Source organism: Emys orbicularis, chromosome 5 (assembly GCF_028017835.1).
Source record: "Emys orbicularis isolate rEmyOrb1 chromosome 5, rEmyOrb1.hap1, whole genome shotgun sequence".
NCBI classification, from domain to species: domain Eukaryota; kingdom Metazoa; phylum Chordata; order Testudines; family Emydidae; genus Emys; species Emys orbicularis.
The window spans coordinates 9526178-9551109 of record NC_088687.1 but is presented as its reverse complement, the minus strand read 5'-3'; the positions used below and the strand labels follow the sequence as shown (position 1 = coordinate 9551109).

The 24932-nt window shown below is 43.5% G+C and overlaps 1 protein-coding gene across 1 annotated transcript in view; it reads left to right on the top strand.

Moving 5' to 3' along the window:
• The window catches only part of LOC135879199 (transmembrane protease serine 11C-like), a 56237-nt gene that overhangs the window by 14395 nt on the left and 16910 nt on the right, over positions 1 to 24932 (top strand). The window contains exons 4-5 of the mRNA XM_065405106.1: positions 13244 to 13311; positions 16416 to 16579. Coding sequence (XP_065261178.1) covers positions 13244 to 13311; positions 16416 to 16579 — 232 coding nt within the window. The remainder of the gene's footprint in view (positions 1 to 13243; positions 13312 to 16415; positions 16580 to 24932) is intronic.

Here is a 24932-nt window from a genome sequence, read left to right as displayed (position 1 = left end):
ACACATATACAGGAATACTCACAAGTAAAACAGAGCCATCTACAGTCAATTGTCCTGGTTGATGGGAGCGATCAAGATTCCAAACCACCATTAATGGCCCACACTTTGCATAATTACAATAGGCCCTCGGAGTTATATTTCATATTTCTAGTTTCAGGTACAAGAGTGATACATTTATACAAATAGGATGACCACACTCAGTAGATTATAAACTTTGTAATGATACCTTACAAGAGACCTTTTGCATGAAGCATATTTCAGTTAAATTATATTCAAATTCATTAGCATATTTTCATAAAATCATATAGAGTGCAACGTCACAGGTAGATCTCAGAGGGTTGTCCATTGTCTTGTAAATATTAGAGTCAGGCAGCTATGCTGTCACTGTGAGGGATGTTGATGTATAGAGAAGTGACATCCATGATGGCAACGATGGTGTTCTGAGGGAGGTTGTTAATGTTGCAGAGTTTATGGAGGAAGTCAGTTGTGTCCTGGAGGAAACTGGCCCTTTGTGTGGTGAGTGGTTTGAGGACGGTTCTTATGAGTCCTGATATTCCTTTAGTAAGAGTGCTGTGGCCAGATATGATGGTTCTGCCTGGGTTCCCTTTTTTATGTATCTTGTGAAGTATATAGAAGGTCCTTGGGGTGCATTCATGGGGGGGTGAGGTTGTAGAGTTTCTCTTGGAGTTGTTTGGGGAAAGATTTGATGATATCCTCAAATTCCTGGGTAAACTGTGGTGTGGGGTCTTCTTTGAGTTCTTTATACTGTAGAAGTTGGTGTCGGGGAATTGTCGGCTGGTCTTGTTAATAGTTGAGGACTATGATGGCACCCCCTTTGTCTGCTGGTTTGATCACTATCTGGTGGTGAGATTTCAGGGACTGTATGGCTGTCCTCTCGGTGGTGAAGAGATTGTGGTGGATGTGATGTTTAAGGATTCTCCGGTCAGTTTCTTTCCTGAAGCAATCAATGTAATGATCAAGAGTGTGGTTTCATCCGCTATATGGTATCCAGTCAGATTTTTTTTTTCTTATGATTGTTAGTGGGGACGTGGTAATTGTGAGTGGTGTCATCATTTTTGTGAAAGAATTCTTTGAGGCAGAGTCTGTGGAAGAATTCTTAAGAACATAAGAACGGCCATACTGGGTCAGACCAATGGTCCATCCAGTCCAGTATCCTGTCTTCCGACAGTGGCCAATGCCAGGTGCTCCAGAGGGAATGAAAAGAACAGGTAATCATCAAATAATCCATCTCCTGTTGCCCATTCCCAGCTTCTGGCAAACAGAGGCAAGGGACACCATCCCGGCCCATCATGGCTAATAGCCATTGATGGACCTAACCTCCATGAACTTATCTAGTTCTTTTTTTAACCCTGTTATAGTCTTGGCCTTCACAATTTCCTCTGGTTGACTGTGTGTTGTGTGAAGAAATACTTCTTTTTATTTGTTTTAAACCTGCTATTAATTTCATTTGGTGACCCCTAGTTCTTGTGTTACGAGAAGGAGTAAATAACACTTCCTTATTTACTTTCTCCACACCAATCATGATTTTATAGACCTCTATCATGTCCCCCCTTAGTTGTCTCTTTTCCAAACTAAAAAGTTCTAGTTTTATTAATCGCTCCTTATATGGAAGCTGTTCCATACCCCTAATCATTTTTGTTGCCCTCTTCTGTACCTTTTCCAATTCCAATGTATCTTTTTTGAGATGGAGTGACCACATCTGCACGCAGTATTCAAAATTGATTTATATAGAGGCAATACAATATTTTCTGTCTTATTATCTATCCTTTTCCTAATGATTCCCAACATTCTGTGAGCTTTTTTGACTGCCGCTGCATATTGAGCCGATGTTTTCAGAGAACTATCCACAATGACACCAAAATCTCTTTCTTGAGTGGTAACAGCTAATTTAGATCCCACCATTTTACATGTATAGTTGGGATTATGTTTTCCAATGTGTATTACTTTGCATTTATCCACATTGAATTTCATCTGCATTTTTTACCCAGTCACCCAGTTTTGTGAGATCTCTTTGTAACTCTTTGCAGTCTGCTTTGGACTTAACTATCTTGAGTAGTTTTGCATCATCTGCAAATTTTGCCCCCTCACTGTTTACCCCTTTTTCCAGATCATTTATGAATATGTTGAATAGGATTTGGCCCAGTAAAGACCCCTGGGGGACACCACTATTTACCCCTCTCCATTCTGAAAACTGACCATTTATTCCTACCCTTTGTTTCCTATCTTTTAACCAGTTACCGATCCATGAGAGGCCTTTCTCTCTTATCCCATGACTGCTTATTTGTTTCAGAGCCTTTGGTGAGAGACCTTGTCAAAGGTTTTTGGAAAGTCCGAGTACACTATATCCACTGGATTACCCTTGTCCACATGCTTGTTGATCCTCTCAAAGAATTCTAGTAGATCTCTGAGGCATGAGTTCCTTTTACAAAAGCAATGTTGACTCTTCCGCAACAAATCCTGTTCCTCTATGTATCTGATACTATAATTTAACCAGTTTGCCTGGTACTGAAGTCAGGCTTATCCGCCTGTAATTACCAGAATCACCTCTGGAGCCTTTTTAAAAAATTAGTGTCACATTAGCTATCCTCCAGTCATCTGTTACAGTTGCTGATTTAAATGATAGGTTACATACCACAGTTAGTAGTCCTCCAATTTCATATTTGAGTTCCTTCAGTACTTTTGGGTGCCACCTAGTCCTGGTGACTTCTTATTGTTTAATTTATCAATTTGTTCCCAAACCTCCTCCACTGACACCTCAATATGGGACAGTTCCTCAGATTTGTCACCTAAAAAGAATGGCTCAGGTGTAAAGATTGATGCAAATAATTCATTCAGCTTCTCCATAATGACCTTATCTTCATTGAGTGCTCCTTTAGCACCTCGATCATCAAGTGGCCCCTCTGGCTGTTTGGCTGGCTTCCTGCTTCTGATGTACTTAAAAAATGTTGCTGTTAGTTTTTAAGTCTTTGGCTAATTGCTCTTTAGATTCTTTTTTGGCCTGCCTAATTATATTTTTACACCTGAGTTAATGCAATGACTAAACAACTAGTTCTATTTATTAGATCCATTTATAAGGCACCCATCATTCTGGTATCGGGGTGCACTTTACATAGTATGGATTATGAGCCATTAACAATCCCAAATATAGGGCCTTATGGTGGAGTGGTTGTTAATTTTGTTATATAGTCCTTACTCTGGCAAAGTCTAATTCAACTGAATGACAATGAGAACTAAGTAAAACAAACAAACAAAAAGGAATCCGTTGCTTTATGGAACTCATGCTTTTTAGGACCTTATGAATTAAAATCATCACCGACATAGTCCCATGGTTTTCAAGAACAGAAGACAGGAAAAAACTTGACTGCATGGAATTCCAGGGCCAACAGCTAGCTGAAAAGCTAGTACGAACAGGTGTGTCTTGTAAGGTACTTTAAGGACCTGGATCCAGCAAAGCGCTTAAGAATGTGAGTTGTTCTTTTGACGTCAGTGGAACCATTTGCAGGCTTAAACTGAAGCATGTGCTTTGCTGGATCTGGGCCTTATTGTGCCCAGGTTTTGGCTCAGGCATACATCCAGCAGGAGTAGATCCCACATGTGGGAGCTTGCCACGGAGATCTTCCTGGAGCACCAGCTTCCATGAGCTTTCCTTTGGGGACAGGGTGATGGAGTACACCCAGTGACTGTAATTGTGGTGGTGGCGGATAAGAGGAGAAGAGGGAGGGCTAAACTCAGAAGTGATGTACAGGGTGGTGGGAATTACATATTGGGAAGCATGTAGTTGTAGCCCTGTCAGTCCCAGGATATTAGAAACACAAGGTAGATGAGGTAATATATTTTATTGGACCAACTTCTGTTGGTGAGAGAGACAAGCTTTCAAGCCACACAGAGCTCTCCTCCAGGTCTGGAAAAAGCACTCAGAGCTGAAGAAGAGCTCTTTGTGGCTCAAAAGCTTGTCTCTCTCACCAACAGAAGTTGATCCAGTAAAAGATATGACCTCACCCACCCTGGCTCTCTAGTACTGGGAGGAGGGTATATGAGAGTCCAAAGGAGTCTGAACTAGAATAATTTACAGAGGAAGGAGGTCTAAGGATGTGTGGAGTAAAGCAGAGGCCTACTTCACCATACGCCTGTTTGTACCCTCCTGCTAACGCTTGTCCTGCTACAGCTCTCGCTTCTCTCCCCGTAGTGGGTGAGGTACACCTGTGAGACCAAGACTGAGTTGGCCAAATTATAAAACCAGCTATGGTGTGAGAGGGAGTAAATTACACATTGGGAAGTGGGCGTGAGTCTCCGCAAGCCTGGGTTAGTTTAAATTTACATGTTGAAAGGGCTGGGAAAAGGTGTGAATTAGACATAGTCTCTCCCGACCTAAACTCCCTTCTGAATATGACCCACTTTTCTAAAACTCGGGCTTAAGTCATTTCAGCCATTCTAGTTGGTGGCCAACATTTTGAACTTTACCTGGAAATGGATTTGCAGTGAGGGCAGGGTATGATCCACTGGGGAAATATGCTTCCTCCATCTGCCTCACTCGGAAGGCAAGTATTGTAGCTACATTCTGCACTAGCCAAAGCTTTCAAAGGGCCATCAAGGTTAGTCCTAGGCAGGGGGTCTTGCACTAGCAAGTCTCCAGCAATGTGATGTTCCTATTTTTATCAAGTTTCATAAACTCCATGGGACAATATTTTTAAATATAGTTCCCTAAAGTTAGGCTCCCATGTCCTTATTTAGACAGGTGCTGGGTGCACAGGTTACTTAGATACCTAAATGAGGACTTAGAAGTAGACCCAGTCAAAATGGTTTATTCAAAGATTTTTTTTCCTACTAAGATGATCTTTTTTTGTTTTGTTTTGCTGAAGATTTGGGGTTTAAAAATATGTGCATATCATGAAAAACTAAAAACTTTCTACTTTTCTAAATAAAGGTTCTTCATTTTTTTTCAATTTAGGATTTTTTCCCCTTCTTCTCCAGCCTTTCTTACCTTTTGCCCTTTTCCATTTTACCATTGGAAAAACACCACAAGTGTTAGTTTATATTTTTTCATTAAACAAATAGAAGTTCTACTTTTTTCTTGGCACCTAATTTCAACAGCAACAACAAAATTTGTCGGTGGGGGAGGGGCTTTTTTTCCTGAAATACACATATCATTTTTGACAAGCTCTGCTTAGGAGACCTAACTTTAGCTAACTGAATAGTCCTTGTTTTTCCACAAACATGGCTACCAATCTATTCTGTCACAATGGGGGCTCCCTCTACAGGTGAAAATGCTACTCTACATGTGTTACTCAAATGTGACAAAGGAGTATCCTGCTGACTCCTGCACAAAGCATGGCATTAGACCGGGATTATAACCCCAAACAGCAAAACCAAATGTCTCCCTGCAGCTCAGCCTCCCGGGAAATGGGGCTGAACAACGGAGGAAGTTGGCATGATGATGACTGATTTATTTAGCTATTGAGTTGGAGGTTTATAATATACTCAACGTTCAGTATAAAGCTGTAGGAAATAACCAAGTTGTGGTTTTACAGAGACTTGATGCACACTGTACCCTAAGAAAGACAGTAACATACAAAAGGCATCATTTCTTTATTTGTGTCTTAAGTTCATTCAGTATTTGGGAAAATACTTGAATATGTGCTTGAAGTTAAGTACATGCTTAAGTGTCATTGAAGTCAATGGAACATACACATATGTTTAAAGTTAAGCATGTGTTAAGGTGCTTCTCTCAGATGAGATGCTGTACCGAATCAGGGCCTTACTCAGTTACCTGTGTTTATATAGGTCTTTCACTTAGCAACAGGGGAGAGAAAAATAGTCACAAAACCCAGGGAAATATGATTTAGGTCCCAGAGTTAGCAGATCCAATGTGGTATCTGAAACTACTTATTCATTATTTTTGTCATTGACATGATTTCAAGTTGACGGTGTTCCTTTAACTAGAGCAGTATATATCTCCAGAGCTGCAAATATACACCCAATGTTTGCCTTAGTTTACGGGTCTTTGCTATTTCTTTTTGTTTTAATGGAAAGTACTTTTCCTGATGACATCCATACCAGCTGCTTTTTCATTTCCCCCCTTGGTTTATCAGGGTGCCAGATGTAATAAACATTCCCCAGCATATAAGAAAGCCTGGAAAAAAGGTACCAGGAAGGATCTTTTTGCAAAAAAGGGCAAAAGCAGGTCATTTGCCTGCAGGCTAATGGGTGCCCCACGTGCAGCCGTTGGGCTGTTCACTGGATCAGGGTCCCAAGTCAGTACTGAGAAGAGGAAAGACTAGAAAGAAGCTCTTTGGAACTGACTTGAGGCTCTGTTACAGACAAACTTGATACAGGAGCTCCTGCCAACGTATGGCTAGAAAAGATGCACAAGAAACCCAGGTATAAGTTTCAGAGTAGCAGCCGTGTTAGTCTGTATCCGCAAAAAGAACAGGAGTACTTGTGGCACCTTAGAGACTAACAAATTTATTTGAGCATAAGCTTCGAAGCAGTGGGCTGTAGCCCACGAAAGCTTATGCTCAAATAAATGTGTTAGTCTCTAACGTGCCACAAGGACTCCGGTTCTTTTTCCAGGTATAAGTGAAGACAGAAAAAGTAAATAAGCTAAATGGCATGAAGAGCAATTACCAATAAATTGGGATTTCAGATCTGGAGTGTATGATTGAAATGGAATCTTATCTTGGTTACACAGCTGTAAATCCAGAGTCATTCCACTGATTTAAAGAAAATTAAATCAGTGGAATGACTCTGGATTAACACTGGTATAACGGAGATCAGAATTTGGCCCTCATAAAAGCCTTAAGCGCTCCATAGTTGATATTCCAAGAGGCAGTTGTTTAAAATATGCAATCAATTAGGGGGGAAAGAATCAAAACAAAACACCGTGCATGTGTGAATTATGATTTTTCAAACCCTCTTAACAAGACCACATCAAAATGAATCTTCCCAGGGATACTGAAAACCACTCTTCTCTGGAGGGCTATTTCCCTCCAAACTTCAGCTTCTCACCTCCACCTGCTCTGGAGCTTCGGCTGTTCAAAAAACAAAACGCAAAATGTTGTTATAATGGGGAAAGTGCAGTTAAAACAAAACAAAACAAAAAACCCCTCTCCTTGTTCTCCAAAGTGTCTGACCCATTTCTCTCAGAATTTGTGAAAACATTCATTGGCCCGGAAAATTTCATCTGCAGGGTGAAAGTTTTAGAAAGTTAGTTATGAACAACTGAAAACAGGGAGTAGGAGGTGACCTTAACTGTGGCTGCCACTATTACTACTGCTGTCATGAAGCTATAATGCAGCAAAGCGTCTGTCAAATCGGTCGCATTAGGGATAAACATCGTGGTTGTTTAAATCCTGAAGTAAAATTCCCTCTTCAGGAACTAACATACTTGATTAGTTATTTGTCCTCAACGGCTGACACATCAAGGAACCATCCAGATGAACTCTTTATGGCAGTGTACAATCGGATTATGCCTGCCTGCCTCGTTTCTTTGGGAGTCCCTTCCATTTGATTTCTGATGTGCTTGTGATCTCCTTTGTGCATAGACTGAGTGAGGAATACTCTTTCCTGCCCTTTCAGTTAGGAGAGATGCAGGCCGCTGATGGACCATCCTACACTAGTTGTGTTTATTTGCGTTCTGCTGAGGATGTTCTCTATTCCTGGGCTGCCTGAAGCCCACAAATTGTTGCCGTCACCCTCTTTCCTTCCATTTTGTTTGCTTAAGGCAAATGATGTTGCTGTGGAGTCATTACTGGCTGGCATTACCAGTGTCTCAATTAGTAAAGGGGGTGTATCTGCTTCCAGAAAGCATGCAGAGGTCCTTCCTCGCTCAGGGATCCATCAGCTGATGCCAAAATGCTTTCCCATTACCAGCCAGCCTCCATCTTCTCAAAGAGAAAGAGATTGAGAAGGCCACCAACTCTATCCTGGCTTAAGACGTTGCTTTGGAGTGGAGACCTCACTTGTCAGACTTCAAATGATCTGCTCCTGGCTACAGCTCTTGAGCAGTTCCACGCTGAGACCTCTCAGCAGGTTTTGATACATCAGCCATGGTATGATGCCTGGGCAAATAAGAGGCATTGCTGAGATGTCTGGAGCTGCTCTCTGAGATGGAAGCCAATCAATGGGGTTGGCCAACCATGTGTCAGCAATAAGGTATTTAAAATGTGATGTCCCTGAAGAACAGGTTTCCGTAGACATAAAACCTCTTGGGGCATGTCTACACAGCAGTTGGGAAGCATGCTCCCAGCTACAGCATAGACACGCCCTTGGGGAAATCATTTCTAAACAGAGGGTAGATTGTCATCAGTATGACGATGCCCAGCTACACTGTAGATCCCTGCCCCGTCCATAGCCCATGGTGACTGCACAACATCAGCACATACCCTTCTCACTATGGGAGCCTTTATTCCCGTCTCTTCTGATCCCTTTCTCTCCCCCTTATAAATTGGATCCATTTGTTTGTATGTGTTTGTAAAATATCACCCTCTTAAACTTGTTTTTATTAAATTATGTTACATGGGTATATTCTCTTGTATAGTACACAGGGAAATGGAAGCTATTATGTGTAATATTTGTTATTAGTAATTATTAATATTTTAGTATTATTTTCCATTTAAAAGCTATAAAGAAAGCAATTGAACCAAATGACTAGTTACATTTTATAGTGATAGTAGGAAAAAAGTCCCAAAACAAGCTCTAGAGCCAAAGGAACCAATAGGGTATAAAAGAAGAGCACTTTCCGAACCCGAATGTGGAAGAAATATATCTGGCACTGGTTGGAGATATAGGAGCCAATGTTTGGAAGCCAACAGGACTTGTGCTCCTGAGTCATTTGGGTGCTTTTGAAAATCTCACCCACATAGTTCAGTGGGTTTTGGCAAACACCCCAAAGTTCCTAGCCTTTTTCCACATCCTTTAGTAGATCTTGCTTCCTTAGGAATTTCCTTTAACATCTCTGGAGTGTTCCATGAGGAATTAACAGAGTTATTAGAAAGAAGAACTAGTACTGACGTCTTGATGTAATTCTTAAAGGAGGGAAATTTGTGATAACATTCAGTATGAGGGGAAAATGCCCTTTCACATTCAAGTGTGGAATTACACAAACGAGAGACAGAAATCCAGTTCTGGGCTTACTTGCTTACACTGATTGCTCAGGTTTGAAATGTTCAGTATCATAACTGGGAAAGGAACTAGGACATCCTTGTTATGTCTGGCTGGATCCCCTGACCTCTTTTAGTCTGAAAACAAAGACTTTTGTCTGATGGTTGACTCATATTCGGGCTAGTTTGACTCTTCTGTAAGATGCAAAACAATGATTCATCCCCTATCATCGAATCTGTCTATATTGGCAAGACACGGATTTCCTGATTGATGTTTTCAGATAGTGCTCCAGAATGGGGTGTGCGTGGGACTTGTGGAGGGTGGAGCTGAGCATGTTACGAGTCCAAACTACCCAAAGTCAAATGAGTTGTTCAAGCTGTCAGAAACAGAGGCAAGAAAACAAAGGATAATGAGGAGGCTCCATATCTGGCTATATCGACATGTAGAAGTGCTCTGAAAGGCTGATGAGGCTTTCCCAGTACAGTTAGCAGTGATTCTGCCAGCTGGGAGCGGATGACTTGCAAACAGATGCACAAAAGCTGAGAGAAAATATCTATACATCTATAGTTCTCTATAGTTATAGACATATACACTGAGGCGGGTGGGGATGTGTGTAAAGTCTTTGAACCCGATCCTCATCTGGCGTGAATCAGCACAGTTTCTTTGTCTTCAGTGGAGCTGTATTGATTTACACCAGCTGAGGATCTGGACCTAACGTCTGCAGCAAGGCTCCCAGGCGTCTGTGCATCACATCACTGCTGAATTCTGCATCAACCTCAGACCGACTGAGGATGCAGGGGTTTATGGAATCTGATATGAAAGCAAGTAATGCAATCCGTGCAATTTTCCCTGCACCATTTATTGTATTGGGGAGGAGGGTTAGCTCAGTGGTTTGAGCATTGGCTTGCTAAACCTAGGGTTATGAGTTCAATCCTTGAGGGGGCCATTCAGGGATCTGGGGTAGTAAAAAAACAAACAAAAAAAACTGTCAGTGAAGGCAGGGGACTGGACTTGATGACCTTTCAAGGTCCCTTCCAGTTCTATGAGATAGGTCTCTCTCTATATATTTATATCCAATTTGATATATTCTGTGCTGACCCTGGGTTTTCAGTTTACAGCGGATGGCAGATTTTGCTAACGACGGTGCATAAATTCATGGTAGAAGGGGTCTAGGTGGGAACCAGGAGGTCTGGATAGTTACACAGGAGATAGTCGTGGCATTGGAGGTACTCGGATGATTTAGGATTTGGACAGCCCAGAGGAGATTGAGGGCTCTGGCAGCAGGGAGGGGATGTTTTTCTCTTTTCTCATTGGCAGGGGAAGAGATGATTTGACATTCTGTGGAGGTATTAAATTCCTAGCTGCCTACCCCAGCAACACTTGACAGCATCCAGCCAACCCACTACTATTAGTCACTGTATTATTTGTGTTGCGTAGGCACCAAGAGATTGCACCCAACACTGAAGCTCCATGGTGCAGGGCACTGTACAAACACTGAGTAAGAGAGGCCCTGCCCTAGAGCGCTTACAAAGCGCCATTACACCCAACAAAGCTGGCTCAACACCTCAGCTGCATGTTTCGTTGCTGATCCTGTTAGCAGAAACAGTTAACACGTGAAAGGTTTTCTTTCCAACCATAAGGGCAAGAAACATAATTAGTCAAAAGTGAACGTTTAGTTTATAGGGCCCAATTCTGCCGCAGTGGGATGGCTCTGTGAGGGGAAAAAATCTCTGGCTGCAGAATTGCAGGAAATGCAGCACCTTGTATATGCAAATCCATCCTCCATCTAAACTGTGGTGAGAACCAGGTGAGGACCTGCAGAGCTATGTGGTAAAGTGCATTTAGCATACACCTTCAATTGCCTGACCTGTGCACTCATCCGGCTCCCACAGAACCACTTTTAACATTCCGACCCCCTGAGCAACTTCAAACAGCTCCCACTAAAAAAATAAAACAAGTAAAAAACCTGCCAGAAAGTGTTTTTCGTCTTTCCCCCAAATGTGCAGTTTTCATCTCAAAATTATGCTGGCTGAGTACAGGCAATATTCAGGACTGCACCAGTGTCAGATTTAGTGTCTGATGGCTCATGGCAATTCAGCTAGGAACAGGAGCTTTATATCCCTGAGTAGGAAAGTTCCCCAGCTTTTCCGTGGGGCGCACAGCACTTGTTTCCAGATCTGAAAGGTTCCAAGGTATCAGCCCTTTAAATGTTCTTTTTGTTCGTTGTTCTTTTTCTCTCCCTTGGCGGGCTGTACAGTTAGACATGGGGTTCCAAGCCAGCCTGGCTTGAAAGGCGAAAAGATATGAAAAATCTTGAATAATACACAGTTTTAAAACTCTGTGAAGCATTTGTAAAGCAGTTTTTCTGTAATACATGGGGTGAATACATAGTGGTATGAAGGCTTTATTGGTACTCACTTGTGTGATGACCTGTATAGGTGAATTGAGATGCTGGATTTATGGCTTATATTTATGGATTTATGGCTTATACAACCATCTATAACCCACTATCAACCCCCCCCCCCCCATCCTTTCCCCCCGTATGACGTGAGGGGTAGTAACAGGCCACTTCACCTAAATGGGCCCTTGAAATATGTGTTAACTGCTTATGCTAAACAATCTGTTCCACCTTGCATTTTGCTGTGATGCTGGGCATACCTTTCCCAGACCTGAAGGAGGGCTCTGTGTGGCTCGAAAGCTTGTCTCTCTCACCAGCCGAAGTTGGTTCAATAAAAAATATTACCTCACGCACTTTGTGTCCCTGATATCCTGGGACCAACACGGCTACGACAGCACTGCACAGCTAACCGATGGCTGTGCCACTTCTGAGTAATGCAGTGATCCTGAACTCATGCTGATCAAACTGTGTATCCAGCCACATCGTAAGATGCCCGCTCGCTCTCTCTCGGGCTGGTCCTACACTACTGCCCCTTTCAATGTAGGATGCAGTGTGTGACAAACAGCAGCAAACATCACATTTTGTGGGATTGATTCCTTTAGTGTAAATAAACCTCTGATGTAAATAGTGTTTGACAATAAAAATGAAGGGGTAGTAGGTTGGTGTGGAAGGCAGAGACATTGTGTGTGGGGCGGGCGTCTGACTGAAATCAATGGGACTTTGGCCACTGATTTCAGTGGGAGCTGGAGAGGCTGTTCTTTCAGGGCAGTCACTTGTGTGTGTAATAGAAGGCAGGTCTATTAGCCCTAGAATGCTGAAGGCCTTTTTCCCTCTGAGCTGAGAAGGGGTTACCTCAGGCCAGCTAGGGACACCTGAGTCTAACTAAGGGCTGCCTGTTACCTTTAAAACATCTGTCTTGTGGTGAGAGAGGAGGAGAGGTGAGGGACAAGCTACAGCAGGGAGAAGAGGCTTCTCCTGCAGGGGAAGGCTGCTCTCCTCCCTTTAGAGGAAACAGTGGAACTAAGGACTGGTACCCAGAGGCCAGCGTAATAGGACGACACCCCAGAAAAGGAGCAGGGAAAGATATTCCCTTGTTGTGTTCCAAGTTTGTTTCTTTGTTTGGCTGAAGAGTACAGCTTGGGCCTACCCTGGTACACACTGGAAAATAAAAACCGAGCAAGGAATAAAACTCTCCGGAGTGGGACTGATTTATTCCAGGCCCCCTGTCCCGAGGGGGAGCATTGAGCCCAGCGAAGCGAAGGAGGTGCCTTGCCACACTTGCATGTTAAGGGTCAGGTAAGCACAGTTCAGTCCTTGTAAAGGCACTCTGCATGGCGAACTGTTCTTAGGAGGCAAGGCCTGCGAGGATTGTGTTTGATGTAGGAGAGACTTGCATGTACCTAAGAGCAAGGGGAGAGCAGTGGGACGCTATTGCAATCACTGGGGATTTTTAAATCAAGGTTGGATGTTTTTCTAGAAGATCTGCTCTAGTCCAAGCAGGAATTGGTTCCGGGAAGTCCTGTGGCCTGTGTTTTATGGGAAGGCAGATTAGATGATCGGAATGCTTGCTTCTGGTTTTTTAATCTATGAATTTGTGAATTATTATATGAGGAGGCAGCAGCCCTGTTGCTGGCTATTGTTCTAACAGAGTGCCTTGTAAACACACACACTCCGTTTACACTGAGTATTTTTAACGGTTTTTTTTCTTTTCCTTTCTTTCAACAGATAGACAAGACATTTCAGAGTTCCATGTTAAGAAAAAAATATATCAGGTCACGTGTTATCAGACTGAGGTATGTAAGATTACAGCCAGGAAATCCAGGAGAAGATGTAATGAAGTGTTCACCCCACCCCAACATCCTGTTCCAGTGCAGACTATAGCCCGTCGTGGGGCCCCCAAATCCTACAGTGATTGCTGTTGCCTGCTGAGGGCTCCAGTGGGACTCCTTGCTGGTGCAGAGGTCTGGCCACACGGAGCTCACTGCAGGACTGTGGCCTTAGGCAGTATGGAGAACAGTCTGTCTAGCTGATAGTCCACCATCACTATGTCCTGGAGTTTCCAAGCATACGGTCTGAGTTGCTGGAGGAATTGGAGGGATAATGCTTACACCTCTGAAAGTCGATCCTGAAAGTGCAGTTCATGATGGTCTTTTGATCTTCAGTTAAACAAGACAGGAACATACTCTGCTAACCACTAACCCTCATTTGAATTGGTTGGTTGTGGCCTGTAGATGACGGAGAAGATTGGTGAAACTTCTGCACACCAAAACTAGGTGCATTGTTGTGCTGGGGTCTGTAGTAGGCACTAGCTCATACTGCAGGCAGACCACTGAGCTGTCCAAAACTGAAAGGAAGAGAGTCAAGCCTTTATTCCTTCATTAGAATATAGAATTTTATTTTTCATTTTCAGTTCTCTCCTTAAAGTGCACCATAAAGTCTAGGCGCCCGCACAGTAACAATATTACACTCACTCATATGTTCTAAACCCCCAAGACGAACCAAAGCTACTTCATAATCGTATTGCTGTGGATGGATCCCTCCTTATATCTCCAGTCTTTGTTACCATTCTGCCTCAGGCCTCGATCCAGGAGACTGCATCAGCGCTTTGAACTCCAGTACTAGTGTAGCTGTTTAGCCTGTAGGTTCTTTGGGGCAGGGCAGTCGTTTGTAATTTGGCCAGGAAGTGACATGCCTCTCTGTGGTGCACGATAAATCATAGCAATGCGAATGACTGACCAAGACAGGTGACACATCTTCTGTCTCAAGGTCTTTGGCTCTGGATCTTTTAATGTACATTTCCTGGGGCGTGAGCAGGAGCTGATTGTACCTCTCTCGGTGTGCCTGCAGGAATTGACCATCGTTTCCGTACGGTGCAGCACAGGAAGTGGGGGTGGGGGTGAGGCAGGAAGAGGGAAAATGCAATGTGACACGTGTGATAAGAGAAGATAATCACTTGATGATGATGATGATGATGATAACCCTGAGGCTGATGCTAAACAAAACAGCCTGCTGGAGAGGACATTTATAGCTATGGGGTCTAGATTGGGGCAGGGACCGTGTGACTGTAAAATGCCTAGTGCTTTTTGAGTGGCTACTGCAGTATGAAGTAATGGGTCTCTCCATTGTCCAGCACCAGCAGATAACAGGAAAACCCAATTTGGGTTTTGAGAAGTGTTCTGCTTGCTGCGGATTGTCACCATGAGGCTGATTCGGTGAATTCTGTATAAGCCGTTTGCATCCGTTTTTTTTTTAAAAACGTATTTCCCTTTTCTGTCCATTATTGATTTATATTAAAGTAGCACCTCGGAGCCCTAGTCTTGGATCAGGACCCCATTGTGCTAGGCACCGTGATGGCCAAGATATCATAGAATTATCAGAAGCTCTCTCTTTTCCAATCAGCTTCTCCTTGCAGTCTGAGTCCCCAGTGATAGTAAAACACAAAGCTTATGACATCACAATTCATGCACAGAATCCAATGTGAAGTAACTGATGTCACCAACTGTGAGTTGTGTCATCAATTAATGAATTGGGCAGGCAGAAGCGGCTGAGTGGAAAGGAGAGATTCTCTTTACACACCCTCTCTTAATTGGTCAGCAGTCATGGGAAAGTATATACACAAAGAGCATACTGGATTAGATCTATGAGGTAGATAGTTCAATCCTCTGCCTCTGGCAATGGCTAGTAACTGATGCTGCCGAGAAAGTGATAAATAAATAATGATAATGAACAAATTCAGTCCTTGTATAACTTTCCTACTTTCAATGGGATCCTTTGGTGTGAATTTAGCCTTCACCATTGTTCATATGTGGAGGAGTTTCTTCCTAATCCTCTGAAGTGATGAGTTTATACCCTGGGGAATAAGTTTTGAGTACCTCACTCCGTGAGCTAGTTTCCACACTTACCAAGATCATGTACATATCAGTTCAAAATTATCCTATTCAGTCTAAAATCTAGCCACAGTATTAGTCTGGCAGCACACTGACGTTATTAAAGTTACATTACATGTCTAAATGTTGGCTGGATTAAACCTGTGGTTCTTTAGCATTAACTCATTCCCCTTGCCTTTTCCCAGTCTTAAAAAGACCACTGAAGTAGTCATTGCAAGTTATAGAGATGTCTGTATGTGGAAGCAGTTATCCACCCCTTCTTCTTAATGATACTGTTATGTTGTGAAAAGCCCCTTTGGGGGAGTTGGGGGAGCTTTTCAGTTGTAACTAAAGTGGACCCCTGATTTGTTGGAGAGTTTCAGTGATTACTATGTGGTTTCTGCAGTCCTACGGCTCTCCAGGATTCCCATGCAGAGACACTGAATTCAGCTTTATCTCCATCCAAGTCTGGAGTGGCAGAATGGTTTTAGTTAGCTCCTCCCCTTTCCCCCAGGTTTCCCCTTTGCTAAGGCCTGTAGATTCCTTTATCTGTTAGTTACTGGGGCCCAAACTTTCAAAGCTGGGAGCCTAAAATTAGGCCCCTAATACCATATTTAGGCTGCTGGCACCTACACTAATTGTCTGATGTTTTCAGAATTGCTGAGCCGCCACGCATTGACATCAAGGGGAGCTGCAGGTGACCAGGTTATTTGGGTGCCCAGAACAGAATGAGTTCTGTTATTTGGGTGCCCAGCTCTAGGCACCCAGCGTTGAGACTGTTGGCCTGGCTGCCCATTCATAGGAAGTGTCGCTTCTCCCCGGGTGTCGCTTTCTTGCATAAATCTGCTCAGTCACAATGTCCTGGCACCTGCTCAGATTTTTTAGCACTTCCCTCTCTCTTTACACAACCTATGGCAATCCACATAATCCCTTAAATTAATCTGAAATCACTGTAGGAGCGAATGAAAAACCAGGAAGTGTAGGAAGAGCGAAGCAGATAAGTCACTTACCACTGTCTTGTTGGTTTGCAGCCCTGACACTGGCGGAGTGGTGGCACAGGTTGTGCTCATGTTCCTTTTCTCCGCCACTGATGATAAAGCAGCATTTCTGGGGAAAATCGATAGTGTCCTACAGAAGAAACTGAATAAATATTCTGGGCCTGTGCGAATAGATCTTGCATCTTCTACCATCTCAGGTAAGTGTCTCATGGTTCTGTTTTGCTCTTGGTTTGTTCTTTGTGCTTTGCCTCTCTTTGTATAATGCACATTATTTTGCATTGTAGATGCGAGTTGTTTCCTTTGTATATCTGTTCTCAGTGGAACTCTGGGTGAAAGTCATCCCTGTGCCTAGGGCTAGCATAAAGCCTGTGTGCCCTTAAGCCTTCTTAGTAGTGCTTAAGGGGGCCTTCAGTGGGCCATATAGTTTGCGCTGGCCTTTTCTGCACAAGGAGGATGAATTTCACCCCTTGGGCAATGCTGGGAGCTGTGGGAATGGACAGCCCTAGTCGGTACTGCTGAACTGCAGCAGGCAGCAACACAAATAAGCGCGCTCGTTGGCTTCCAGGGCTCTTTGCTTCTTCCCTTATCCTTACAAACTTGACACCGTGGGAGCATCTGAAAACACATTCCAGCTGTGTCACCGTGTACGTGTCAGGCTCTAAAACATCCTTCCTGACCTCCTTTCTGGGTTTTTTTTTTGGTGAGTTTACCATCATTCCCCCACCAAACACAGTGAATGTTTCCATTTATTTTAAAAGTTTCAGCACTATAATTTTGGTACGGTAAATGTTACAAACTGTCACTTTAAGAATTAATTCCCTACCTCATCTTGCTCCCTCTGTGTGCAGCTGCCCAGTTAGGGAACTTTCATGCAGACTTAGCGCCTTTGTTTGGCATATGAATCAGGCGAGCTTCCCTCATTCTCTCTTCCTTTGGAGGCGGGGGTTGGCTTAAACTATCCAAGGGTAAATAGCTGGACAGAAAGAAGTAAATACCTGCACCTTCCAGCATTGCAGGCTTTCCTCTTGCTCCACCCCTGAGATGATATAATACACACCTGGGCGTTGTATTACCCTGGTTTCCCATAACAGTGTATTTAGACTATCTGATGCAGATAAGTGCAGGCCAGACAGATATGTTGAAATTTCAAGCTCAGTGCTGACTGCAGGAGCATTTGGTCAGACTCCATGTTTGCTAGATCCAGGGTTTCTCCCAGTCACAGATGACTGCAAGCTGCCTCTCCTTCCTTCTCTCAGCTCTTGTATGGGCTGCCTTGCAGGAATGGAGTAAGACCCAAATGCGAGCTGGCTCATGCCAAGTGTTTCCTCAGGAACGAGCCATTTGTAACCTGTGATGTGGAGAAGTGGAAGACTCCACTGGTTTAAAAATCAGACAGATCACCCCCAGCCAATGAGCTTTGTAGCAAAAGTTCTGCTTTGTATTATTATTTATTACTGTTCATATTCCAGCAATGCCGACAGATCCCATTCAGTGATCAGGGCTACATTGTGCCAGAACGTGTATTTAAAAAAAAAAAAAAAAAGTCCCTGACCCAGAAAACTCACCATCTGGGATTTCAACCATATGCAGCAGGTGAACCATGCGACCGATGGTGCGGGAAGGGGATGAGGTAACAGGAGAGAGAGAGAGATTTGCATAAATTAGAAGTCACAATGGTCTCCGCAGTTGCAGCTGCCACCCTAGCTGACGGCGGGGAGGAGTCATTTGCAGGTTTAAGGCCAGGGCCGGTCGACAACATTTTGGCACCTGAGGCGGGAGCTCAAATGACACCCCCTCGCTTGGGCCAAAACTTTGAAAGATCTCAATTTTGCCTTCTTCCTGTTCTACTCCTCTCATGGTACTGCTCTGCTACCTACCCCAATAAAGGAGAACTAACAACTTAAAATGCCTTGTTCAAAAATGTTAAGTAACACTTAACTTTCAAATGCCTGAACAGCAAATGTAACTTTTCTTGTCTGCATAGTAAACACTGGCATTTTTATCTGTTTGAATAATCAAAGTAATGCTTTCCGTGCCTTCTTGGTTGCAAAGATTTGAACTGTTTCCTGAAGGTCCACAGTCTGAGCCAGCTCATGCTCTATTAAGATGGTTGCAAGGCCGACCAGCCTTTCCTGTGTCATTGTGGAGCGTAGATGTGTTTTTATTAACTTCAGCTTGGAGAAGCTGCGTTCTCCACTGGCAACTGTTACAGGAAGTGTTAGAAGTATGCGCAGAGCAACAAAAGCATTTGGAAAGAGGGTGGTCATCTTATTTGTGCACATATATTCCAGAACAGCCTTTGGAGTTGATCCTGCTGAAATGTATCTTGAAAGGGCTTCCAGTTCATTACCTAAATCACTCACATCAATATCGCGCATGTCATCATGTGTCAGCACTGTCTCTAGTGCCCTGCATTGCTGGTGTAGGTCTTCTTCAGGTATTGTGAGGAGTTTTGGAATATCATACAACATCCCAAATATACTGCTGTGTTCCTTGAGCTGCATGAAATGTTCTTCAACTGACTGTATTGCACAATCTAGCACCTGGTTAAAGAATTCCACTTCGAATTGTTGTTTGGGGTCTCTTATGGGATTATCCCATGCCTCGTAATCAAAATGTCTTCTTCGGTGACTCTTGTATTCTTGAATGGATGGGAAAATAGCTTCGGTGTGAAGTTCCTCTGCCAACTTCTGTGCACTCTTCAGAATGTTTTGAAATCCCTCATCTGACCAGTAAGACTGTAGGTATGACTTTGCTTTGTCCAATTGTTCCATTGCGCCAGATATATCAAGGTCAACACCTTGGAGTCTCTTGCTTACATTTATTTCAAACAGTATTTCATGCCAAAACACTAAGCCACACAGAAATTTGAAGTTATGTATATTCTGGTGATTCCATTTCCCTCTGCCACTGTTCTCCCATGAACAGTTCCTGTCATAGCATTATCCTCCATAATGGCAACTATGGCATCATCTATCTTCCCAATTTGGTGTTTGATAGACTTTATCGCCTCCACTCGACTTTCCCATCATGTGGCACTCAGTGGTTTCAGTGTCAGAAAGGATGTTCCCAGATGTTGCTTCACAATTTGCCATCGATGGTTGATGCAGAGAAAAATACATAGATGCTTTGAATTACATTAAAAAATTCATCAGCCTCACTAGAAGCTGATGCTGCATCACTGACCACCAAGTTCAATGAATGAGAACTGCATGGGACAAAAAAAGCTCAAGGGTTTAACTCTGGGATCTGTGTCTGCACTCCTCCGTTCTTTCCTCTCATGTTGGCACCATTATCGTAGCCCTGACCTCTCATGTCAGCTATCGCAATTCCCGTATCTTCCAGCTTTTTAAGAAGCACATTTGTCATACCAGCTCCTGTAGTATCATCAATGTCAATAAATTCTAGAAAATGCTCTCTGACAGTCACCATTGCAGGGACATTTTCACTAGGTTCTGCTGTTGTTACAAAACGCACCATTAAAGTCATTTGTTCCGTATGGCTGATGTCAGGTGTGCAGTCTAGAATAACGGAGTAATATCTTGCTGACTTCAGAGCTGCCACAATCTTCTGTTTGACTTTTGTTGCCAGTAACTGTATGATCTCACTTTGAATTGTTTTTCCCAGGCAGTGGTGTGTGTACATTTCTTGGGTGGTGACTCTTCTTAGATGTTCCTGAAGTACAGCATCAAACGCAGCCATCAACTCCATAATTTTAAGGAAGTTTCTATTGTTTGGTGCATACGGCTGATCTGAAGTGCCACGCAGTGCTAGGTTTTGGGTAGCAAGCATTCTCACAATGGCAACGAGCCTTTTCAGAACATTTTGCCAGTAATGAGACTCTAATGTAATCTTCTCTTGATGCTGATCATCTATGGTGGCCTTTAACCTTAGTCTCATCTCAAGCAGTTTCCACCTATGGAATGCTCTCTGGTGATTTGCTGCCTTCTCATGGCATGCCAGATTTTTCCAGTCCTTTGTTCCTGTAGAACCCAATGTGGCTGGAACATTAGACTGGAAGAGTTTGCAACAAAAACAGTATGCAGCGTTATGGGTTTTTGAATATATAAGCCATGGCCTCTCCACTTTGTCACCATTGGGGATTTCACGCCAGTACTGTGTTGGATGGAAACTTCTATTTTCATTGTCTTTGGGGAACATGAAGTTTTTCACTTGCTGTGGCCCATGCAGTACAAGGAAGTCCCTCAGGCTACTGCTCAAGTGGGTCCACAGTCCTGGATCATCTAGACTTAAGGAACTAAACTCAGCAGCAGCTGTTTCTTGCGCCTCCACCACACTCTTCTCTGATCTACACTTTTCTTCAGGAATGTGCATGGTTACACCCATTTGAGATGGAGATATGGATGCTGCAGTAGCTGCCAGGTCACCTGCACTCTGACTAACTGGAAGATCAGGCATCTCCTCACCACTCACATCCTCACTGGGGCCGGAAGGCTCACCGTGAACATTTGTGTCTGTATCTCAGGAGAGCTCCTTCCTGCTTAGATAGAAAAGCTTCCTTTGCTTTCTTTCTTTTTCTGAATGCTGCCCCAGAGGGGCGTTTTCTTCTTTCACTAGGACTGCTGTTCTGTGCCAGCTAGAGTGGCTCTCAACACTCAATTGAAGGGGACAAATAAGCAGGCTGGTAGCAGAGTCTGAGTGAGGGAAGATATCAGCGTCTTAAGGGCCTAACTGGCTCCTACTATTTCAGCTGACTGCCTGTTCTCCTCAAGTGGGTTCAGGGAAGCAGCAGGAAACAGGAAGCTCCCTGAGAAGCTGGTGTTAATCAGTCCAGGGTCCTGGGGGTGCTGGAGAGGTACATAAGAGGCTCCTCCTCCTCCTCTCTCTCCCTGCAGCTCCTGCTGCTTTCTGTTATTCCCTCTCACCTTTTCTCCTGCCTGCCGGTTATGTCTCTTGTGCCCTCCTTCCTCCAGCACAGCACTCCACCATCTCTGTGCATCTAGAGCAGAGAATATATAGGCACCCGCAGCAGACACAATTTTCTACACTCTGGGTCCTAGTGGCACCCCCCTCCCCGCCATGGTCTGGTACCTGAGGCAGCCACCTCAGTTTGCCTCATGGTAAGGCCAGCCCTGTTTAAGGCAGAGGTAGGTTCTAAGGAGGGATTTTAGATGAGCACAGGGTGCTGGCTTTGTGAATTTTGATAGGGAGTTCTCACACTTCAGGAGCGGCAGAGGGGAAAACACAGTAGTTGCCTGATCAGCTGCGTGTAATCAGAATCTTGTAATTGATGGGAATTAGATAAAATGATGGAAAAGCTTTGTTTTTCTAACTGACAGATGCATCGTGGCCAGGACTGTTAAGATACTATAATTGCTTACAGTAACTCACTAGTTATATGGAATCAGATTGTTCATTAAATACTCAATTACAGTAAGATGACTTCTCAGAATAGGTTTTATAAAGTTATCTGATTACTTATAGGACTGAGAAGTACTGCAGATAATCTTTGAGTTGCTTTTTCTTGTCTACCCTGATCTGAGTGTAAAACAGTGATCATAGAATATCAGGGTTGGAAGGGACCTCAGGAGGTCATCTAGTCCAACCCCCTGCTCAAAACAGGACCAATCCCCAGACAGATTTTTGCCCCAGATCCCTACATGGCCCCCTCAAGGATTAAACTCACAACCCTGGGTTTAGCAGGCCAATGCTCAAAACACTGAGCTTGACAGCATAGTTCTAGTACTCCGTACAAAGACAATTTAAACATAAAACAATACCCTGCTCTTTCTGGGAAAGAATAATAAGAGATTCCATTTGGGATCCACGCCTTGGCAAGTAAATTGATTTTAAGCAGTTCTACTTCTAACAATCCTGACAGTGGTCACATTTATAGTATTACTTTAGAGTGACAGATGGACTTATCCAAGCCCTCCAGACCTGAGTATCCCTGTGCTTTGTAGGGAGCTGGGTGATCTGGAACGTGCGCACCCCGATCCAAAATGACACGTTTTGGCATTATCCCTGCAACAGGCAGAAGTGAAATCCTTCAACTGAACTCTGGAGTGTCTGGGAGTCCCGCAGAGAATCTCTGGTTTGCAGTTCAGGCCTAACTCTGTTCCAAACAACACATAACACAAAGTGCCCTATCCAGCATCAACCTTTAGAACAAAAAGGACAAGTAAATTCTGAGGGCACCAAGCTTTTGTCCAGGTTATGAGGTAACTGTACCAACTTCTGCCTCATTCCATCTTGTTTCTTGTGGTCCTTACAAAACATAAGGGTATTCCTAAGCATATTCTTAATGGCTTCTTAAAGCCAGCCTAGACGCTTTCACTGTATGTCATATACCAAAAGCCTGTGGGTTTGTGCCATAATATATAAAAAAGCATCACTAACTGGTTGAACCCTATTGAAAATCCAGGTCAGGTACTCATTTGCATGGCAGATTAGGAGGTTCTGATAGGGAGAATGAGTAAACCTTCCTCCTAGTATCTAATCAACTTGTTGTTCAACACCATGTCTCAACTTGTACTTGGTTCAAAACTAGTGATGCTGGGGAGCAGCTGGAACAAACTACCTAGGAGTCTGGTGCACCATCTGTGACCTTGCAGCCGTGATCAAGGGCAGCTTTGCAAAGCTGGTGTAAAAATTCACCAGCTCAGGCACCACATTTTGATCCCCACCCATACCAGAGTGGTGGAGACAGATATGTTAGGAAGACTGATGATATTTTACTAGTCCATTTAAAACAAAAACACCTTGCACCAAGCAAGTTGGGAAGTAGGAATTTTGCAAAGCTGAAAAAAGGGATGAATACACCAAGTGTCTACATTTTGTCTCATCATTACACACGTGAAAGGAAATAGTATTTGCAGAGAAATCTGCAGAAATATATTAGTTTTGGTGGATAATGTACTGAAGATACTGCAGTTATACTTAATAATTTGTAATTGTATTTAATATTTCTGCAGCAGAAAGATAATGGTGTCTTCATACACCAGACACAGTAGAAAATACAGAGCTGTCTGGAAGCTCTCATCTGCTTCTGTGAGCTCCTGGGAGATATTCCAAAGCTTCCTGTCTCTTCTCGGTACTATGCCTTTTTCTACAGAGGCAGCTGGAAGCCAGTCAAGCCCATATTCTTTTGTGGGCTCCAGGTAGGCCTCAGTAGCTCATAATACAAGTTCTCCTGGAAGAGAAAGCAACCTAAGTCCCATTTTCACCAGATAACAAGTAAGGCAGCAGGAAGGGAAGATGCAACTTGTGGCCTAACTCTGGTGCTGAGATATAGCAGTGATAGGTGCCTAAGGCCTGGTCTACACTGGGGAGGGATCGATCTAAGATACGCAACTTCAGCTACGAGAATAGCGTAGCTGAAGTCGACGTATCTTAGATCGACTTAGATTGACTTACTTCGCGTCCTCGCGGCACGGGATCAACGGCCGCCGCTCCCCCGTCGACTCCGCTTTTGCCTCTCACCCTGGTGGAGTTAGAGAATAGATTCATTCTTCTACTGACACTTGGTGTGGAGAGGGATGTGAATCATGGCCCAATTTCGTCTTCCTTTACAGAACTGGTACCAGAAGAGAAGGTGCATACATGACCTAATTTCTTTCCCTTCCTCCCACCCTTTCTCAATCAGCAGGATTAGAAGGGGAAGCAATTCACAGCCTGATCCCCTCCCCCCTCCAGCAAGGGGACCAAAAATGAAGGCAATTGCCAATCCATTTCCCCCTCTGTGCCAGCTTGCAGGCCTTACCAAGTGCAAAGTTGGCTATTTGCTTCTGCCTGGAAAAAAGAAACTAGCTGCAAGATTGTTGGCGCCACACCAAAGTAAGCAGAACGTATTCTCATCCGTCCCCGAGCCAGAGGTTTTGACCATGAACAACATGAGTCACAAATTGGTTTCATATAAGAAGACATCTATTATTATTTTTATTTATTTATCTACCATCCAAAACTTGCTAGACACTTTACAAGCACAGAGACCAGCATCTAGGAGATAGAAGTTCTCACTTGTCCTGATCGGAGCCTCCTTCATTGCCATGCAGATGAGTATCTGACCTGGATTTTTGCTGAATGCTTCATTGGGTTGTGTCTCAAATAGTGTATTTGGCGGCCTTCGTATTTCCACTTGGATACAAGTGACAACAACCTGGAGGAGAAAAGTAGAACATACATCCCCATTCTGAAAAATCACATGTCACAGACTTTCTGAAAATCCAAGTACATTATATTCACTGGATCACTCTTGTCCACATGCTTGTTGACCCCCTCAGAGAATTCTAATAGATTGATGAGGCATGATTTCCCTTTACAAAAGCCAAGTTGACTCTTGACCCCCTGCAAATCATGTTCATCTATGTGTCTGATAATTCTGTTCTTTACTATATTTCAGCCAATTTTCCTGGTACTGAAGTTAGGCTTACAGGCCTGTAATTGCCAGGATTGCTTCTGGAGTTGTTTTTTTTTTTAAATTGATGTCACATTAGCTATCCTCCAGTCATCTGGTACAGAATTTGAGTTCCTTCAGAACTCTTGGATGAATACCATCTAGTCCTGGTGACTTATCACTATTTAATTTAT